At 43.5% G+C, this 15,792-nt stretch overlaps 1 protein-coding gene across 1 annotated transcript in view; it reads right to left on the reverse strand.

Annotated features, from left to right (window-relative positions):
• Positions 1-14,383, reverse strand: part of LOC124556215 (WAS/WASL-interacting protein family member 3-like) — a 195,367-nt gene extending 180,984 nt beyond the window's left edge. Inside the window, exon 1 of the mRNA XM_047130203.1 lies at positions 14,308-14,383. Within this exon, the coding sequence (XP_046986159.1) occupies positions 14,308-14,383 (76 nt within the window). The remainder of the gene's footprint in view (positions 1-14,307) is intronic.
• Between the last annotated feature and the right edge of the window lie 1,409 nt (positions 14,384-15,792).

Raw genomic sequence — 15,792 nt, forward strand, 5'->3', positions numbered from 1 at the left:
TCAATTAAAGAAGATGAACAACAAGTGAATGTGGTAACAAGAAAAAAATGTGTTGGTTGTCAAGAAATAAAAAAATTATATTTTTTTATTCAAACCTATCAGATGAAGACAATTATTCAAAAACACATCAGAAACCTACTCTGGAAAAAATCAAAAATAATAAATCTGGGCGCAGCTCTACGGCTGATGATCATTCTTCCAATTAGTTTTATTTTAGCATATCAAATTTTTATTTCTATTAAATAAGACATTGAAATGGAGCATTTCATGATTGTTCAACTTTATGATTATTGCAGAAGAAGTAATATGTTGAGATATAGTAAACTAAATACAGCTGAGCTAATTACATTTATTAACACACATCCTTGGAAACAATTACGTTATTCTAAAATTGCAAATTTCGATGAAGTTTTTCAAAATAATAAAACTAACACATTGGAAGAACCATTCGCTGTGTGCAAGGAGGACAGTCGCTATGATACTCCAACAAGCTGGACGTCTTTATTCATGGGGTGTTCGCATTAATGTCCTACTGAGTCAGTGCCTTCAGATGTTTTCTTCGTTTGGTTTCCTAAAACCAAACAAGAGAATGATACAAAAATTGGGCATGGGATGATAGTAAGAACCAAACCCAAGCCAAAGATGGAACAGTTTCATCGCTACCATCAATGCTATGAGAACAAATGCGACAATTTATTGTCGCTGGTGGGCAACTTGAAACTGCGCACGCAACGTCAGGATTGTCTGACTTCAATGCTAACGATCTCGAAAATGGAGCAACGTATCGAATTCCTTTCAAAACTATTATTTCTCAGCACAACCTACCCTCAACACCCTGACAAACATTTCAGAATGTTTCTGACCACTCCGTGTGGGATCCTTACCAGGTAGGATTTACGGAGGACATCGAAAAAGTGCAAAGAAGGGCAGCCCATTTCGTGTTATCTCGCAATAGGGGCGAGAGAGTCACTGATATAATATGCAAGTTGGGGTGGCAGTCACTGACACAAAGACGGTTTTCTTTGCGGCGAGATCTATTTATGAAACTTCAATCACCAATTTTCTCTTCTGAATGCGAAAATATTTTGTTGACACCCAAATCAGAGCTCGAATGGAAAGATTAGGGTGTTCCTTTTTCCGTCGCGCCATGCAAGAGTGGAATGGTAGAGAAGTAGTATGAAAATGGTTCGATGAACCCTCTGCCAGGCACTTAAGTGTGAATTGCAGAGTAACCATGTAGATGTAGATGTGTATGACAAACCTCAAGAAACATGTTGTCTCTCTTTGTTGTGGAACTGAGTCAATTGTCATTGCTTGAACCAATGTTACACAGTATTAGCTTAGTGTCTCGTTTGGTCAATTTTTTGTCTTGTGTGCTCATAGAAAATGCTTCAATCTTAATAATAATTATACGGCGAAGTAATATTTTGTGATAAATGTGCTTCAACTGTTCCAGTTTATTTACACCTTAACAGACTTTATTTTCTGGATACAATATGTAACTTTGAGGAAATGGGGAAAGTTCTAAACAGTTGTGATAACTGCTATGAAATACGGTACTTCAGGATGTTGAGCACTGTCAATTATGTCTAAAATTCATTTGTGTCCAAGTGGGCAAGAACAGATACGCATCGCTTTTGTGTAAACGTGTCTAGGATGGAGGGGATGGTTATTCCATGGGGAAGCTACAGCTAGGATAATGCCAGAATAAAATGACTGCAATTTCGTGCAATGAAAAGTCTTTAGATAAACAAACAAATTTAGTTTATTTAATTAGCATCTTTTGGTGATCGACTATGGATTAGATCATAGTGCATATTGGCCTTGGGAATGAAAAACGTATGTGTAAATAAAGTTGAGTGAGTTTCCAAATCACTCCATACTGTGAATTAGAAATGCTGTTTCCAAGTGTGAAAGTCATGTTGTTCTGAACAAATGCATTTTGAGTTCTAGTTGACATTAACCTTCACTTAAACAAGTTTTACCTGTTCCAATATACAGAGAGATGATTGTGTTCCCCAGTATCATAAAAATTCTGTGTGTCTCGTGGGCCCCTACCAACACGGCACAGGGCGGCCCCACGTTGCGGATAGGGGATACGGCCTTCAGATATGAAGGGTACCTGCGACTACAAAAAATAAGCAATCGTGGACAGCCGGTGGGGAGCAGGCGATGGCGTGATGAACCATCCATGTTTCTTCTTCTCTTACTATCAAATCTATATATCAAGAATCAGCAACTTAATGGGCATGGGTCCCTTTGAAGTAAAATATTCCGGAGGTAAACTAGGTTCCCATTCGGATCTCCGGGCGGAACCTAGTTCGAAGAGATTCAGGCCGAAAGGAACTTTCAGGTTGGGAAAATGGAATGTTGAAAGTTTGAAGAGGCCAGTAACGTTCGAGGCGTTATTAGACGAATTAGATAGATACGATGTAGACATTACAGCTATTCAAGAAACTCGGTGGCAGGGGGAGGGTAGCATAAAGAGGGGTAACTATACATTTTTCTATGGAGGTGCGGAAGCTCACAGTTTCGGAACAGGTTTCGCAGTACAGAGAAAAGTGCTTCACGCAATCAGAGATATAAGGTTCATTGGTGACCGACTGTCAGTTACAGTGTTGTCCGATGGGTGGAATAGACTAGTAGTAATTAATAGTTCAAATGGCTCTGAGCACTATGGGACTTAACATATGAGGTCATCAGTCCCCTAGAACTTAGAATTACTTAAACCTAACTAACCTAAGGACATCACACACATCCATGCCCGAGGCAGGATTCGAACCTGCGACCATAGCAGTCTCGCAGTTCTAGACTGTAGCGCCTAGAACCGCTCGGCCACTCCGGCCGGCAGTAATTAATGTACACGCACCAACTGAGGACACTGAAGAGGTTGTTAAAGACGGCTTTTATGAAGAACTAGAGCAACTGTGGGATGAGTTCTCCTCATACGATACAAAATTAACCATAGGTGATTTTAATGTGAAGATAGGGTAGGAAGAAGCATTCCGGCCTACAATTGGGAAAGAAAGTTTGCATAACATTTCCAATGATAATGGCAAAAGGGTGGTTAATTTTGCTGTTTCAAAAGACATGGTTGTTGAGAGCACATATTTCAAAAGGAAGGACATTCATAAAGCAGCTTGGGTCTCTCCGGATGGACACACCCGAAACCAAATTGATCATGTTATTGCAGATCGGAGATGGCACACTAGTATAGAAAACGCTAGGACTTTCAGGGGAGCAGACTGCGATTTTGATCATTTTCTTGTAGTTGCGAAAGTTCACCAACGGCTATTTACAGCAACATCAAGGTGTCACAATGCAGAACTTGTTAGGTTCGACACTGACAAGCTAAATGATGAAAACTTTAGAAGAAGGTGCATAATAGAAATTTCAGATAGGTTTGATGCTCTCAGGACACACGAAGATCAAACGAGGATGTAAATAAACAGTGGATCACTCTGAGGAATAATATCAAAGAGGCAGCGAAGGTCACAATAGGTACAATTAAGAAGAACAGGAGGAAACCGTGGTTTGATGAAGAATGCAAGAAATAGGTAGAGGTAAAGAGAAAAGCGCGATTGGATTGGGATAGAATGGGAGACAGAAAACGAGAGGAGTTCTTGAACATGAGAAGGGAAGTTGGTCGTAGGCTACGGGCAACGAAGAGGGATTATTTGAACAATCAGATTAAACAAATGGAAATAAACAGTAAAACGAAAAACACTAGGGAACTTTACCTAGACATAAATGGGTATAGGAAGGGGCTCAAGGCTAGGACAATGACTTCGAGGGGATGCCAGGAGAATACTGACGGACCCCAGTGCTATATTAAGTAAATGGACGGCGTATTTTCAGCATTTATTAAATGTACACAAGGAAGCAGGAAATGAGCAGGCGTACGAAATACATACAGCAGAACCCCAGAAACCTGAGCCAACGTTAAAGGAAGTAAGAGATGCAATCAACAAATTGAAAAACGATAAAGCACCAGGATCAGATTGCATAACTGCAGAATTAGTGAAAAATGGGGGACAGAAATTGGTGGAAGTAGCTCACAAAGTGATAACTAAAGTATAGAACTCACAGATGATGCCTGAAGAGTGGCAGGAGTCGATTCTAATCCCAATTTTTAAGAAGGATGACAAAATGGATTGTAGTAATTATAGAGGGATATCGCTATTACCAGTATGTTCCAAAATTTTCTTGAATATTCTGTTAAGCAGGCTTACACCATATGCAGATGAAACCGTGGGGGATTACCAAGCTGACTTTCGGAGGAACAGTTCAACTATAGACCAAATATTCACCCTGCATCAAATTTTGGAAAAGAAATGGGAATACAATAAACCAGTTCATAATCTTTTCATATATTTTACAAAATCATATGATTCAATATTGCAAGCACAATTGTACAGAATTCTTTTGGAACTTGGAATACCAAAGAAGTATGTTAGACTTATAGAAGCGAGTTTGAAAAACACAAAAGGTAGATAGAGTACGCATGGGGACATTGGGGTCAGAAGAATTTGTAATAAAGAACGGACTTAAGCAGGGAAATGCCCTGTCTCCGCTACTTTTTAAATTAGTCCTAGAATATATTGTACGAATTGCAGCAGATAATTCAGAGGGTGTGGAGTTAAATGGAAATATTAAGATATTAGGGTATGCAGATGATCTACACATCATTAGCGATAGGAAAGAATCTGTAACAGCAAACGCAAATGCGTTAATCAAGGCTAGTGAAGGGTAGGTCTAAGGATAAGTGAAGACAAAACTAAATACCTGGTTACTACTAGAATGCCAACAGCAGTAGATCAGGAAATGTTAAGAGTTGGAGACATGCAGTTTGAAAAAGTGAACACATTTAAGTATGTGCAAAATGAAAAGCCGTTTCAAGTATTTGAAAACAAAATTTTGAGCAAAAAGGGATGACATTAGCGGAGAGTGGCGAAAACTGCATAACGAAGAGGTTCACGAACTATATTCAAGCCCCGACATAATCAGTATTACTAAATCACGTAGGCTGCGATGGGCGGGGTCACGTAGCTCGAATGGATGAGGGCAGGGCAGCGCGCAGAGGCAGCACTTAGAGGGAAAACGTCCTGTGGGGAGACCCAGGCGTAGATGGGAGGACAATGTGAAGGCTGATTTGAGGAGCCTAGGTATTGAAGGCGAATGGAAGGAAATAGCCCAAGACAGGGACAGATGGCGAAAATACGTTGCTGCGGTAATGGACTCTCGAGTCCGATATGACCAGTGTGTGTGTGTGTGTGTGTGTGTGTGTGTGTGTGTCATAAAAATTACATAAATTGTTAGCATGAAGTAGCAGATAAAATCGGAGGCTTAGTTGTGTAAGAGACTGAATAGTGACTTTTTAAAGGAACAATAACTGTATTTCTACCTGAAATCGACATATGAATCATCTATTTCATTCTCCAACCAGTAATTTGACAGATACAGAGAAGGTATATTCTAGAATTCTAATACATACCTAATTTTCTTCCTCTAAAATCCTTGTTTTATGGCTTTAAGTATTAGATCTGTTCCTTCGTGGAGTTCTTCAAGTTGAGAGCTCGGGCATTTTAAATTTTCCTCGCTTCTCCTTTCAGGCTATCAGGCTATTGTTAAATCGTTCGACGTCTACCTGTGTGTATATTGGCAACTCTTCTTGCTCCACATTCTTGAGTAATTTCTGTATAGAACTTTAAGTTTACAGCTTTTGCAAACAAGTGTCGGCGTTATCTATATCGGACAGTATTGTGGAGGGCAGGGTTCTAGACTGAGAAAAATAAGTTTCGCCTTGATTGACATAACACTTCTGCATAATACTTAAACTGTCATTGTTGGAGTCAGAGTTAAGAACCTTCACGTAGATTACAGGTAGGTAATTAAAACTGTATGCAGTCAGAGCATAACTTATAAACTTTTCTCGGTCTTGAGAGTCCGGCAGACTTGTTGTTGTTGTTGTTGTTGTTGTGGTCTTCAGTCCTGAGACTGGTTTGATGCAGCTCTCCATGCTACTCTATCCTGTGCAAGCTGCTTCATCTCCCAGTACCTACTGCAACCTACATCCTTCTGAATCTGCTTAGTGTATTAATCTCTTGGTCTCCCTCTACGATTTTTACCCTCCACGCTGCCCTCCAATGCTAAATTTGTGATCCCTTGATGCCTCAAAACATGTCCTACCAACCGATCCCTTCTTCTAGTCAAGTTGTGCCACAAACTTCTCTTCTCCCCAATCCTATTCAATACCTCCTCATTAGTTACGTGATCTACCCATCTAATTTTCAGCATTCTTCTGTAGCACCACACTTCGAAAGCTTCTATTCTCTTCTTGTCCATACTAGTTATCGTCCATGTTTCACTTCCATACATGGCTACACTCCATACAAAAACTTAAATCTATACTCGATGTTAACAAATTTCTCTTCTTCAGAAACGATTTCCTTGCCATTGCCAGTCTACATTTTATATCCTCTCTACTTCGACCATCATCAGTTATTTTACTCCCCAAATAGCAAAACTCCTTTACTACCTTAAGTTTCTCATTTCCTAATCTGATTCCCTCAGCATCACCCGACTTAATTCGACTACATTCCATTATCCTCGTTTTTCTTTTGTTGATGTTCATCTTATATCCTCCTTTCAAGGCACTGTCCATTCCGTTCAACTGCTCTTCCAAGTCCTTTGCTGTCTCTGACAGAATTACAATGTCATCGGCGAACCTCAAAGTTTTTACTTCTTGTCCATGAATTTTAATACCTACTCCGAATTTTTCTTTTGTTTCCTTTACTGCTTGCTCAATATTCAGATTGAATAAGATCGGGGAGAGGCTACAACCCTGTCTCACTCCTTTCCCAACCACTGGTTCCCTTTCATGCCCCTCGACTCTTATAACTGCCATCTGGTTTCTGTAAAAATTGTAAATAGCCTTTCGCTCCCTGTATTTTACCCCTGCCACCTTCAGAATGTGAAAGAGAGTATTCCAGTCAACATTGTCAAAAGCTTTCTCTAAGTCTACAAATGCTAGAAACGTAGGTTTGCCTTTTCTTAATCTTTCTTCTAAGATAAGTCGTAAGGTTAGTATTGCCTCACGTGTTCCAACATTTGTACGGAATCCAAACTGATCTTCCCCGAGGTCCGCTTCTACCAGTTTTTCCATTCGTCTGTAAAGAATTCGCGTTAGTATTTTGCAGCTGTGACTTATTAAACTGATAGTTCGGTAATTTTCACACCTGTCAACTCCTGCTTTCTTTGGGATTGGAATTATTATATTCTTCTTGAAGTCTGAGGGTATTTCACCTGTCTCATACATCTTGCTCACCAGATGGTAGAGTTTTGTCAGGACTGGCTCTCCCAAGGCCGTCAGTAGTTCTAATGGAATATTGTCTACTCCCGGGACCTTGTTTCGACTGAGGTCTTTCAGTGCTCTGTCAAACTCTTCACGCAGTATCGTATCTCCCATTTCATCTTCATCTACATCCTCTTCCATTTCCATAATATTGTCCTCAAGTACATCGCCCTTGTATAAACCCTCTATATACTCCTTCCACCTTTCTGCTTTCCCTTCTTTGCTTAGAACTGGGTTGCCATCTGAGCTCTTGATATTCATACAAGTGGTTCTCTTCTCTCCAAAGGTCTCTTTAATTTTCCTGTAGGCAGTATCTATCTTACCCCTAGTGAGACAAGCCTCTACATCCTTACATTTGTCCTCTAGCCATCCCTGCTTGGTCATTTTGCGCTTCCTGTCGGTCTCATTTTTGAGACGTTTGTATTCCTTTTTGCCTGCTTCATTTACTGCATTTTTATATTTTCTCCTTTCATCAATTAAATTCAATATTTCTTCTGTTACCCAAGGATTTCTATTAGCCCTCGTCTTTTTACCTACTTGATCGTCTGCTGCTTTCACTACTTCATCCCTCAGAGCTACCCATTCTTCTTCTACTGTATTTCTTTCCCCCATTCCTGTCAAATGTTCCCTTATGCTCTCCCTGAAACTCTCTACAACCTCTCGTTCTTTCAGTTTATCCAGGTCCCATCTCCATAAATTCCCATCTTTTTGCAGTTTCTTCAGTTTCAAGCTGCAGTTCATAACCAAGAGATTGTGGTCAGAATCCGGCAGACTTACTTGCACAATAGTCAATTTTCGGGTGTCTTTATTACCATATCAGACAAATTGCAGAACGTTGTTAAACACTACACAGCAACTGTACTGTACATTATTAGCTAGCTGACACCACATGGATGCAATTGACACAGAGTACAGTGGAGCACATTGTAAATACTGCTTGTTGGTGTCTAATACACTTAAACAGCTTTGCACTGGGTCGAACACACGATCCATTCTGTAGTTGTATACTGTAGCCTCCAGCCTGGTAATGCCATGCTGCTCAGTCAAAGAAGACGTAAACGTTTCCCGTAGTCGCGTGTCTGACCACTTTGTAAAGTCTATAAGATGGTTACCGATAGTTTTTTTACTCCCGGGCTTGTGACTTGACATATGAATTCGTTATATACCTTTACTCTGCAGTTGAAGATCATCCACGTTAAACAGTCTATTCCAGCTGTCTTATCATTGTCCACAATCACATTGCTGCTTCCCTGATGGCCTCCTTCCATGCAGAAGTCGTTGGATAATATTAGGTAGTCGTACATCTCCATTTTATTAAAAATTTTGGCAAAGTCTTGCGTTATGTCTATATCCGAAAGGTAATAATGGTCTGCAAGTAGCTGCTGCAATATTCTAGGCAACTCTTCCATTACAATTCCACTTTATATGGTATAGCCACAGGATTTTTATATTTCTTCTAAATGGTTTCCAGTGCTTCCATGCCGATTTCATCCAATATTCCTCTTCCTATCACACTGCCGATTCCTTGTAGGAGAAATGGTAGCTTCGCCTTGACACGATGTCTTGCAGTGACCAATTACGTAGATAATAGTTAAATGGGCCACACATCTCCTTCTCTAACTGCTCCTAGCAGTACCCTCCATCACAGATTTTAACTACCATAATGTTATCGCAAAACGGTTCTGTAATAGGACTAAGCACATTTAAATCCTTCTTGAGAAGGGGCGTACCATTTTCGGTGTAATTTATGTTGCCAATGTCAGAAACAAGATAGTCAAGTTCTCCAGTAGTAACCATAAACCAAAGCGTTCGTCGCTTGGTCCCGTCCTACTCCCTAATACCTGAGGCATGTTATCACTTCGGAGGAATCCATGTTGACACTTTCAACTACCACAGAAGACTGATCGGTTGCGGCTGTCGCGCATCCTATTGTACTCTAAGTATCCTCGATCGCTGCACTTTGGGTCACGTGATTTTCCGGTCATGCATTCTAAGTTTGATTGTACGTGCAGTCCAGCTGTAAATTCCTATTTGAATTGCGCTAGCTGGGAAGGCAACTGAGCCACGTGAGTACCACCGTACTCCACGCCGCACAATTCCGCTATCACACTCTGATACTACACTAGTCCATCCAGCTATTGCGCTGTACCATCCCACCGAAACCATGTCCGGGTATAGTACTACGTTCTACGACTCTTTATCCTAACAATGCAAGAATACCCTGTGATTCCTACAAAAAAAAAACAAAAAAAAGGCCGCTTGTGTGGTAAAGTATCGAAAGTCATCCAGAAATATGAAATCAATCTGAAATCCCTTGTCAATTGCATTCAACATTTCATGCGAATGAAGAGAATCCATGTTGACTATGTGTCAATAGACCGTTTTCTTCGAGGTAATTTATAATGTTCGAACACAATATATGTTGCAAAATCCTGATGCATATCGACGTTAATGATATGGGCCTGTAATTTAGTGGATTACTCCTACTACCTTTCTTGAGTACTGGTGGGACCTGTGCAACTTTCCAGTCTTTGGGTATGGATCTTTCGTCGAACCAACGGTTATATATGACTGTCAAGTATGGAGCTAATGCATCAGCATACTATGAAAAGAACCTAACTGGTATACAGTCTGGACTAGAAGACTTGCTTTTATTAGGTGATTTAAGTTGCTTGACTACTCCGAGGATATTTGCTTCTACGTTACTCATGTTGGCAGCTGTTCTCGATTCGAATTCTGGAATATTTACTTCTCTTCTTTTGTGAAGGCATTTCGGAAGGCTGTGTTTAGTAACTCTGCTTTGGCAACACTGTCTGCGATAGTATCTCCATCGCTATCGGTCAGAGAAGGCATTGATTGTTTCTTGCCGCTAACATACTTCACGTACGACCAGAATCGCTTTGGATTTTTTGCCAGGTTTCGAGAAATACACTCCTGGAAATTGAAATAAGAACACCGTGAATTCATTGTCCCAGGAAGGGGAAACTTTATTGACACATTCCTGGGGTCAGATACATCACATGATCACACTGACAGAACAACAGGCACATAGACACAGGCAACAGAGCATGCACAATGTCGGCACTAGTACAGTGTATACCCACCTTTCGCAGCAATGCAGGCTGCTATTCTCCCATGGAGACGATCGTAGAGATGCTGGATGTAGTCCTGTGGAACGGCTTGCCATGCCATTTCCACCTGGCGCCTCAGTTGGACCAGCGTTCGTGCTGGACGTGCAGACCGCGTGAGACGACGCTTCATCCAGTCCCAAACATGCTCAATGGGGGGACAGATCCGGAGATCTTGCTGGCCAGGGTAGTTGACTTACACCTTCTAGAGCACGTTGGGTGGCACGGGATACATGCGGACGTGCATCGTCCTGTTGGAACAGCAAGTTCCCTTGCCGGTCTAGGAATGGTAGAACGATGGGTTCGATGACGGTTTGGATGTACCGTGCACTATTCAGTGTCCCCTCGACGATCACCAGTGGTGTACGGCCAGTGTAGGAGATCGCTCCCCACACCATGATGCCGGGTGTTGGCCCTGTGTGCCTCGGTCGTATGCAGTCCTGATTGTGGCGCTCACCTGCGCGGCGCCAAACACGCATACGACCATCATTGGCACCAAGGCAGAAGCGACTCTCATCGCTGAAGACGACACGTCTCCATTCGTCCCTCCATTCACGCCTGTCGCGACACCACTGGAGGCGGGCTGCACGATGTTGGGGCGTGAGCGGAAGACGGCCTAACGGTGTGCGGGACCGTAGCCCAGCTTCATGGAGACGGTTGCGAATGGTCCTCGCCGATACCCCAGGAGCAACAGTGTCCCTAATTTGCTGGGAAGTGGCGGTGCGGTCCCCTACGGCACTGCGTAGGATCCTACGGTCTTGGCGTGCATCCGTGCGTCGCTGCGGTCCGGTCCCAGGTCGACGGGCACGTGCACCTTCCGCCGACCACTGGCGACAACATCGATGTACTGTGGAGACCTCACGCCCCACGTGTTGAGCAATTCGGCGGTACGTCCACCCGGCCTCCCGCATGCCCACTATACGCCCTCGCTCAAAGTCCGTCAGCTGCACATACGGTTCACGTCCACGCTGTCGCGGCATGCTACCAGTGTTAAAGACTGCGATGGAGCTCCGTATGCCACGGCAAACTGGCTAACACTGACGGCGGCGGTGCACAAATGCTGCGCAGCTAGCGCCATTCGACGGCCAACACCGCGGTTCCTGGTGTGTCCGCTGTGCCGTGCGTGTGATCATTGCTTGTACAGCCCTCTCGCAGTGTCCGGAGCAAGTATGGTGGGTCTGACACACCGGTGTCAATGTGTTCTTTTTTCCATTTCCAGGAGTGTAGTTTCGCTGTGGAAACTATTATAAGCATCTCGCAGTGAAGTCCGCGCTCAATTTCGAGCTTCGGTAAAAGATCGCCAATCTTGGGGATTTAGCGTCTGTTTAAATTTGGCGTGTTTGTTTCGTTGTTTCTGCAACAATGTTCTGACCCGTTTTGTGTACCAACGAGGATTATCTCCGTCGTCTGTTAATTTAATTGGTATAAACCTCGCAGTTGTTGCCGATACTATTTCTTTGAATTCAAGCCACATTTGGTCTACACTTATATTATTAATTTGGAAGGAGTGGAGATTGCGTCTCAGGAAGGCGTCAAGTACATTTTTATCTGATTTTTTGAATAGGTAAGCTGTACTTTTCGCTCATTTTGGAGGATTTGGGGGTTACAATATACAGTCTCGCTACGACAACCCTGAGTTGGCTGGTTGGTTGGTTGTTTTGGGGAAGGAGACCAGACAGCGAGGTCATCGGTCTCATCGGATTAGGGAAGGACGGGGAAGGAAGTCGGCCGTGCCCTTTGAAAGGAACCATCCCGGCATTTGCCTGGAGCGATTTAGGGAAATCACGGAAAACCTAAATCAGGATGGCCGGACGCGGGATTGAACCGTCGTCCTCCCGAATGCGAGTCCAGTGTCTAACCACTGCGCCACCTCGCTCGGTCAACCCTGAGTTCACTAGTTCCTGTATCCGTTTTCATGCTTGTTATTAACTCAGGATTATTTGTTGCTAAGAGGTCAAGTGTGTTTTCCCAACCGTTTTCTATTCGCGTGGACTCATGAACTAACTTCTCGAAATAATTTTGAGAGAATGCGTTTAGCACAATTTCGGATGATGTTTTATGCGCACGTCCGAAATTAAACATGTATTTTCGCCAACATATCGATAGTAAAAGTCAGCACCAACTATAACTGTGTGTAAAAGGATCCAATTATTGTTTCATTCCGGTTGACAACAATGACCTCTGCCAATACTAACTCACAGGAACTATCTACTTCAATTTCGCGACAAGATAAACTACTTTGAACAGCAACAAAAATGCCACCGCCAAGCGTGTTCAGCCTATCCTTTCGGAACACCGTTAGGTTCTTCGCAAAAATTTCGGCTAAGCTCATCTCCGGCTTTAGCCAGCTTTCAGTCCCTCTAATGATTTGAGAATCAGTGCTTTCTATTAGTGTTTGGAGCTCTGGTACTTTCCCGACACAGCTACGACAATTTATAACTGTTATACAGATGTTTCTAGTATCTACGTCCTTCCTGTGTTCGGCCTGCACCCTTTGTCACTGAAGCCCTTCTTGTGTTTTCCCGAGACCCTCTAACCTAAACAACCGCCCAGTCGACGCCACAGTACCCGCCTCCTACGTACAGTGGACATCTGACCTATTCAGTGGAACCCGAAACCGAACCACCATTTGGCGCAAGTCGAGGAATCTGCAGCCTACACGGTCGCAGAACCGTCGGAGTCTCTGATTTAGACTCTCCACTCGGCTCTGTACCAGAGGTCCTCAGTCGGTCCTGTCGACTACACAGCTTTAACACAAGGTGGTGGTGGTGGTGGTTAGTGTTTAACGTCCCGTCGACAACGAGGTCATTAGAGACGGAGCGCAAGCTCGGGCTAGGGAAGGATTGGGAAGGAAATCGGCCGTGCCCTTTCAAAGGAACCATCTCGGCATTCGCCTGAAACGATTTAGGGAAATCACGGAAAACCTAAATCAGGATGGCCGGAGACGGGATTGAACCGTCGTCCTCCCGAATGCGAGTCCAGTGTGCTAACCACTGCGCCACCTCGCTCGGTTTAACACAAGGAAGCCATCGGTTCAGTCTTTCCAAAACACTGGACACCGCCATCTCTAGATAAAAAAAGTTTTTGACGTTCGAGTGCTAGAGATAAACAGATGTGTCACCTGATTTCACACGGAGTGCAGAGTCATTGTACACTGTTGTAATGGATCGAGTTACAGTAGCACAGTAAATGTCCGGTGGAGGACGGCTCGGGTCATACTCAACGGTCAACTGCTACTTGATATACGCTTTTGCAAGACACAGTTCATTCCATTCAACCTCCGTAAATGGCACTTTAATTCTTTTAGCTGCATTCTCGATCTCTATCACAATACGCCACTCTCTGTCTGCGGTGGCTTCTATACCAATATGTAAACGTTTCGAACCTCTAGCGGTAAAATTATACACTGAAGAGAAGAGTAGTGGTGCACAGGGCTTAATTGGTATCTTCTCATCCACTACATCCTCACTCTGTCCATGCAGTATCACTGGAATATTCTGCGACAGCGCCTGATGGAGGCCAGTACCGACCTGCGTTATGCTGATTGGGACCCCCGGTACACCTTAGCGAGTCAGGGGCTGGGTGGGTGTCTTCAACCGGCAATAACAGCTGACTGTCCTGTTGGATCAAGCCGACAAGGTGCACGACAAGATCACAGGATGCTGCCGCGGGTCCCGACGGGTTGGGACATTTCGGTGTTGCAGGCCCCGAGGGGCTGGAGGGCATCGCATCCGCTGATGAGCAAAGAAGGAAAACCGTTACAAGTGATGATAGAAGCACAAAGACCCTCACACGGCACTAAACACAGACATTAAGCACGGGTACTTCTCTTCCGCGACTTCTTCCTATTCGGCTGCTGCTGTGGCTGGGCGGCACTGGATGGTCTTGGCTGGCACTCCATTCTGACTGACTGACTGACTGACTGCAACTAAGGCTGCAGACCTGCTGGGCTGGCGTTATATCCCGATTGTGATCGGCTGCTGCATTCCTATTGGCTACTACCAATTTCCGATGCCTCTGGTGGTCTAATTATGATTATCTGCTGAACGGTATTCCTCTTCTTCTTCTTCTTCAGGCACTCAGCCAATATAACTTCTTTCCATTCTGCATGTAGAGGTTATGGGTGCAGTCCTCGGCTGTATACTTACAGGCAACATGGCTGTTAAACTACTCCTAGTCAGACACCAGTAGCGTTTCCATAGAACACATTCCGTACTGCCGCGAGGAAGGGTTGGTGGTAGGTGAACTCGATGGGGATAAACAGTTGAAGCTATTCAGTGGTATACATCACATATACGAATATGCTTCCACTGAAGCGAATTAGCATCAACTGCCCGCCTCTTCGGTTTTGGAAGAGTGAATACTTCATGTGGAATATCTCGGCAGTTTGCGAGTGCGCATGACCATGTGTCGGTTACGACATGCATCTTGGCTCCGTCCCTCTGCATTGTCGCAATCTGTTGAAGTGAACTCTTCTGCTTCTTTCTCCTACACTCTTCCATTATCATAGTCTTCCATTCCCCATGTAGTGAACTGTGGCTACAGTCCTCCTTCGAATGTACACATGTAGTACAGCTATTGAAAGGTGCTCCATCTTTTACATTCATCTCGTTGATTGATCACATTGCGATGCTTCCAAAATGACAACTCAGCATAGTCTGAAAGTATCCCACCAATTTGGTCATGTGAGTGGAGAAAAAAAATCCCTTCCCAAATTTGTATTTTCCGCCAATTCCCAAGTGGGTGGTGGGTGGTTGGTGTTGGTACGTCAACACTGCCTTGGGACAAAGAAATTCCCAAAAGAATTCGACATTCCCGCGAAAATTCGAAATTACCACGAATTGCCCACGTGCAGGCTGAGAAAAACACGTGACGTCATCCCGGGGTGGGGAGGGGAGGCGTGGTCGGGGGGTGATTAATTGATCAATTTATTTAATTTGCATATCAATTTGATATCAACATTGGAATCGTGCCACCAGCTCCCTATTATTATCGTCAACAGACGACACTAGTGGCGGGTGGTATAGCAGTAACTGTGTTATGCCATCATCACTCCACTAGATTACCGTATTGGTAGATAATTCTAAAAAAAAAAAAAAAAAAAAAACACTGAACACAAACTGAAGAAGTTTGTTGGAAGGTTAGTGTTTCAAAAAGTGTCTACTGAAAAGATAGCTGGCCGTAGGCAATCGATATTATTTCTATACTGGGGTTTTGGGTAAGGCCACTGTAAACCACACAAGGCCTGGCTACATTGGCAAAAGCATAGCACTTCATTAGCTCCATCTAGTGGCCAATAGGTCGCCATCT

The sequence above is a fragment of the Schistocerca americana genome, chromosome X, assembly GCF_021461395.2.
Source record: "Schistocerca americana isolate TAMUIC-IGC-003095 chromosome X, iqSchAmer2.1, whole genome shotgun sequence".
Lineage (NCBI taxonomy): Eukaryota > Metazoa > Arthropoda > Insecta > Orthoptera > Acrididae > Schistocerca > Schistocerca americana.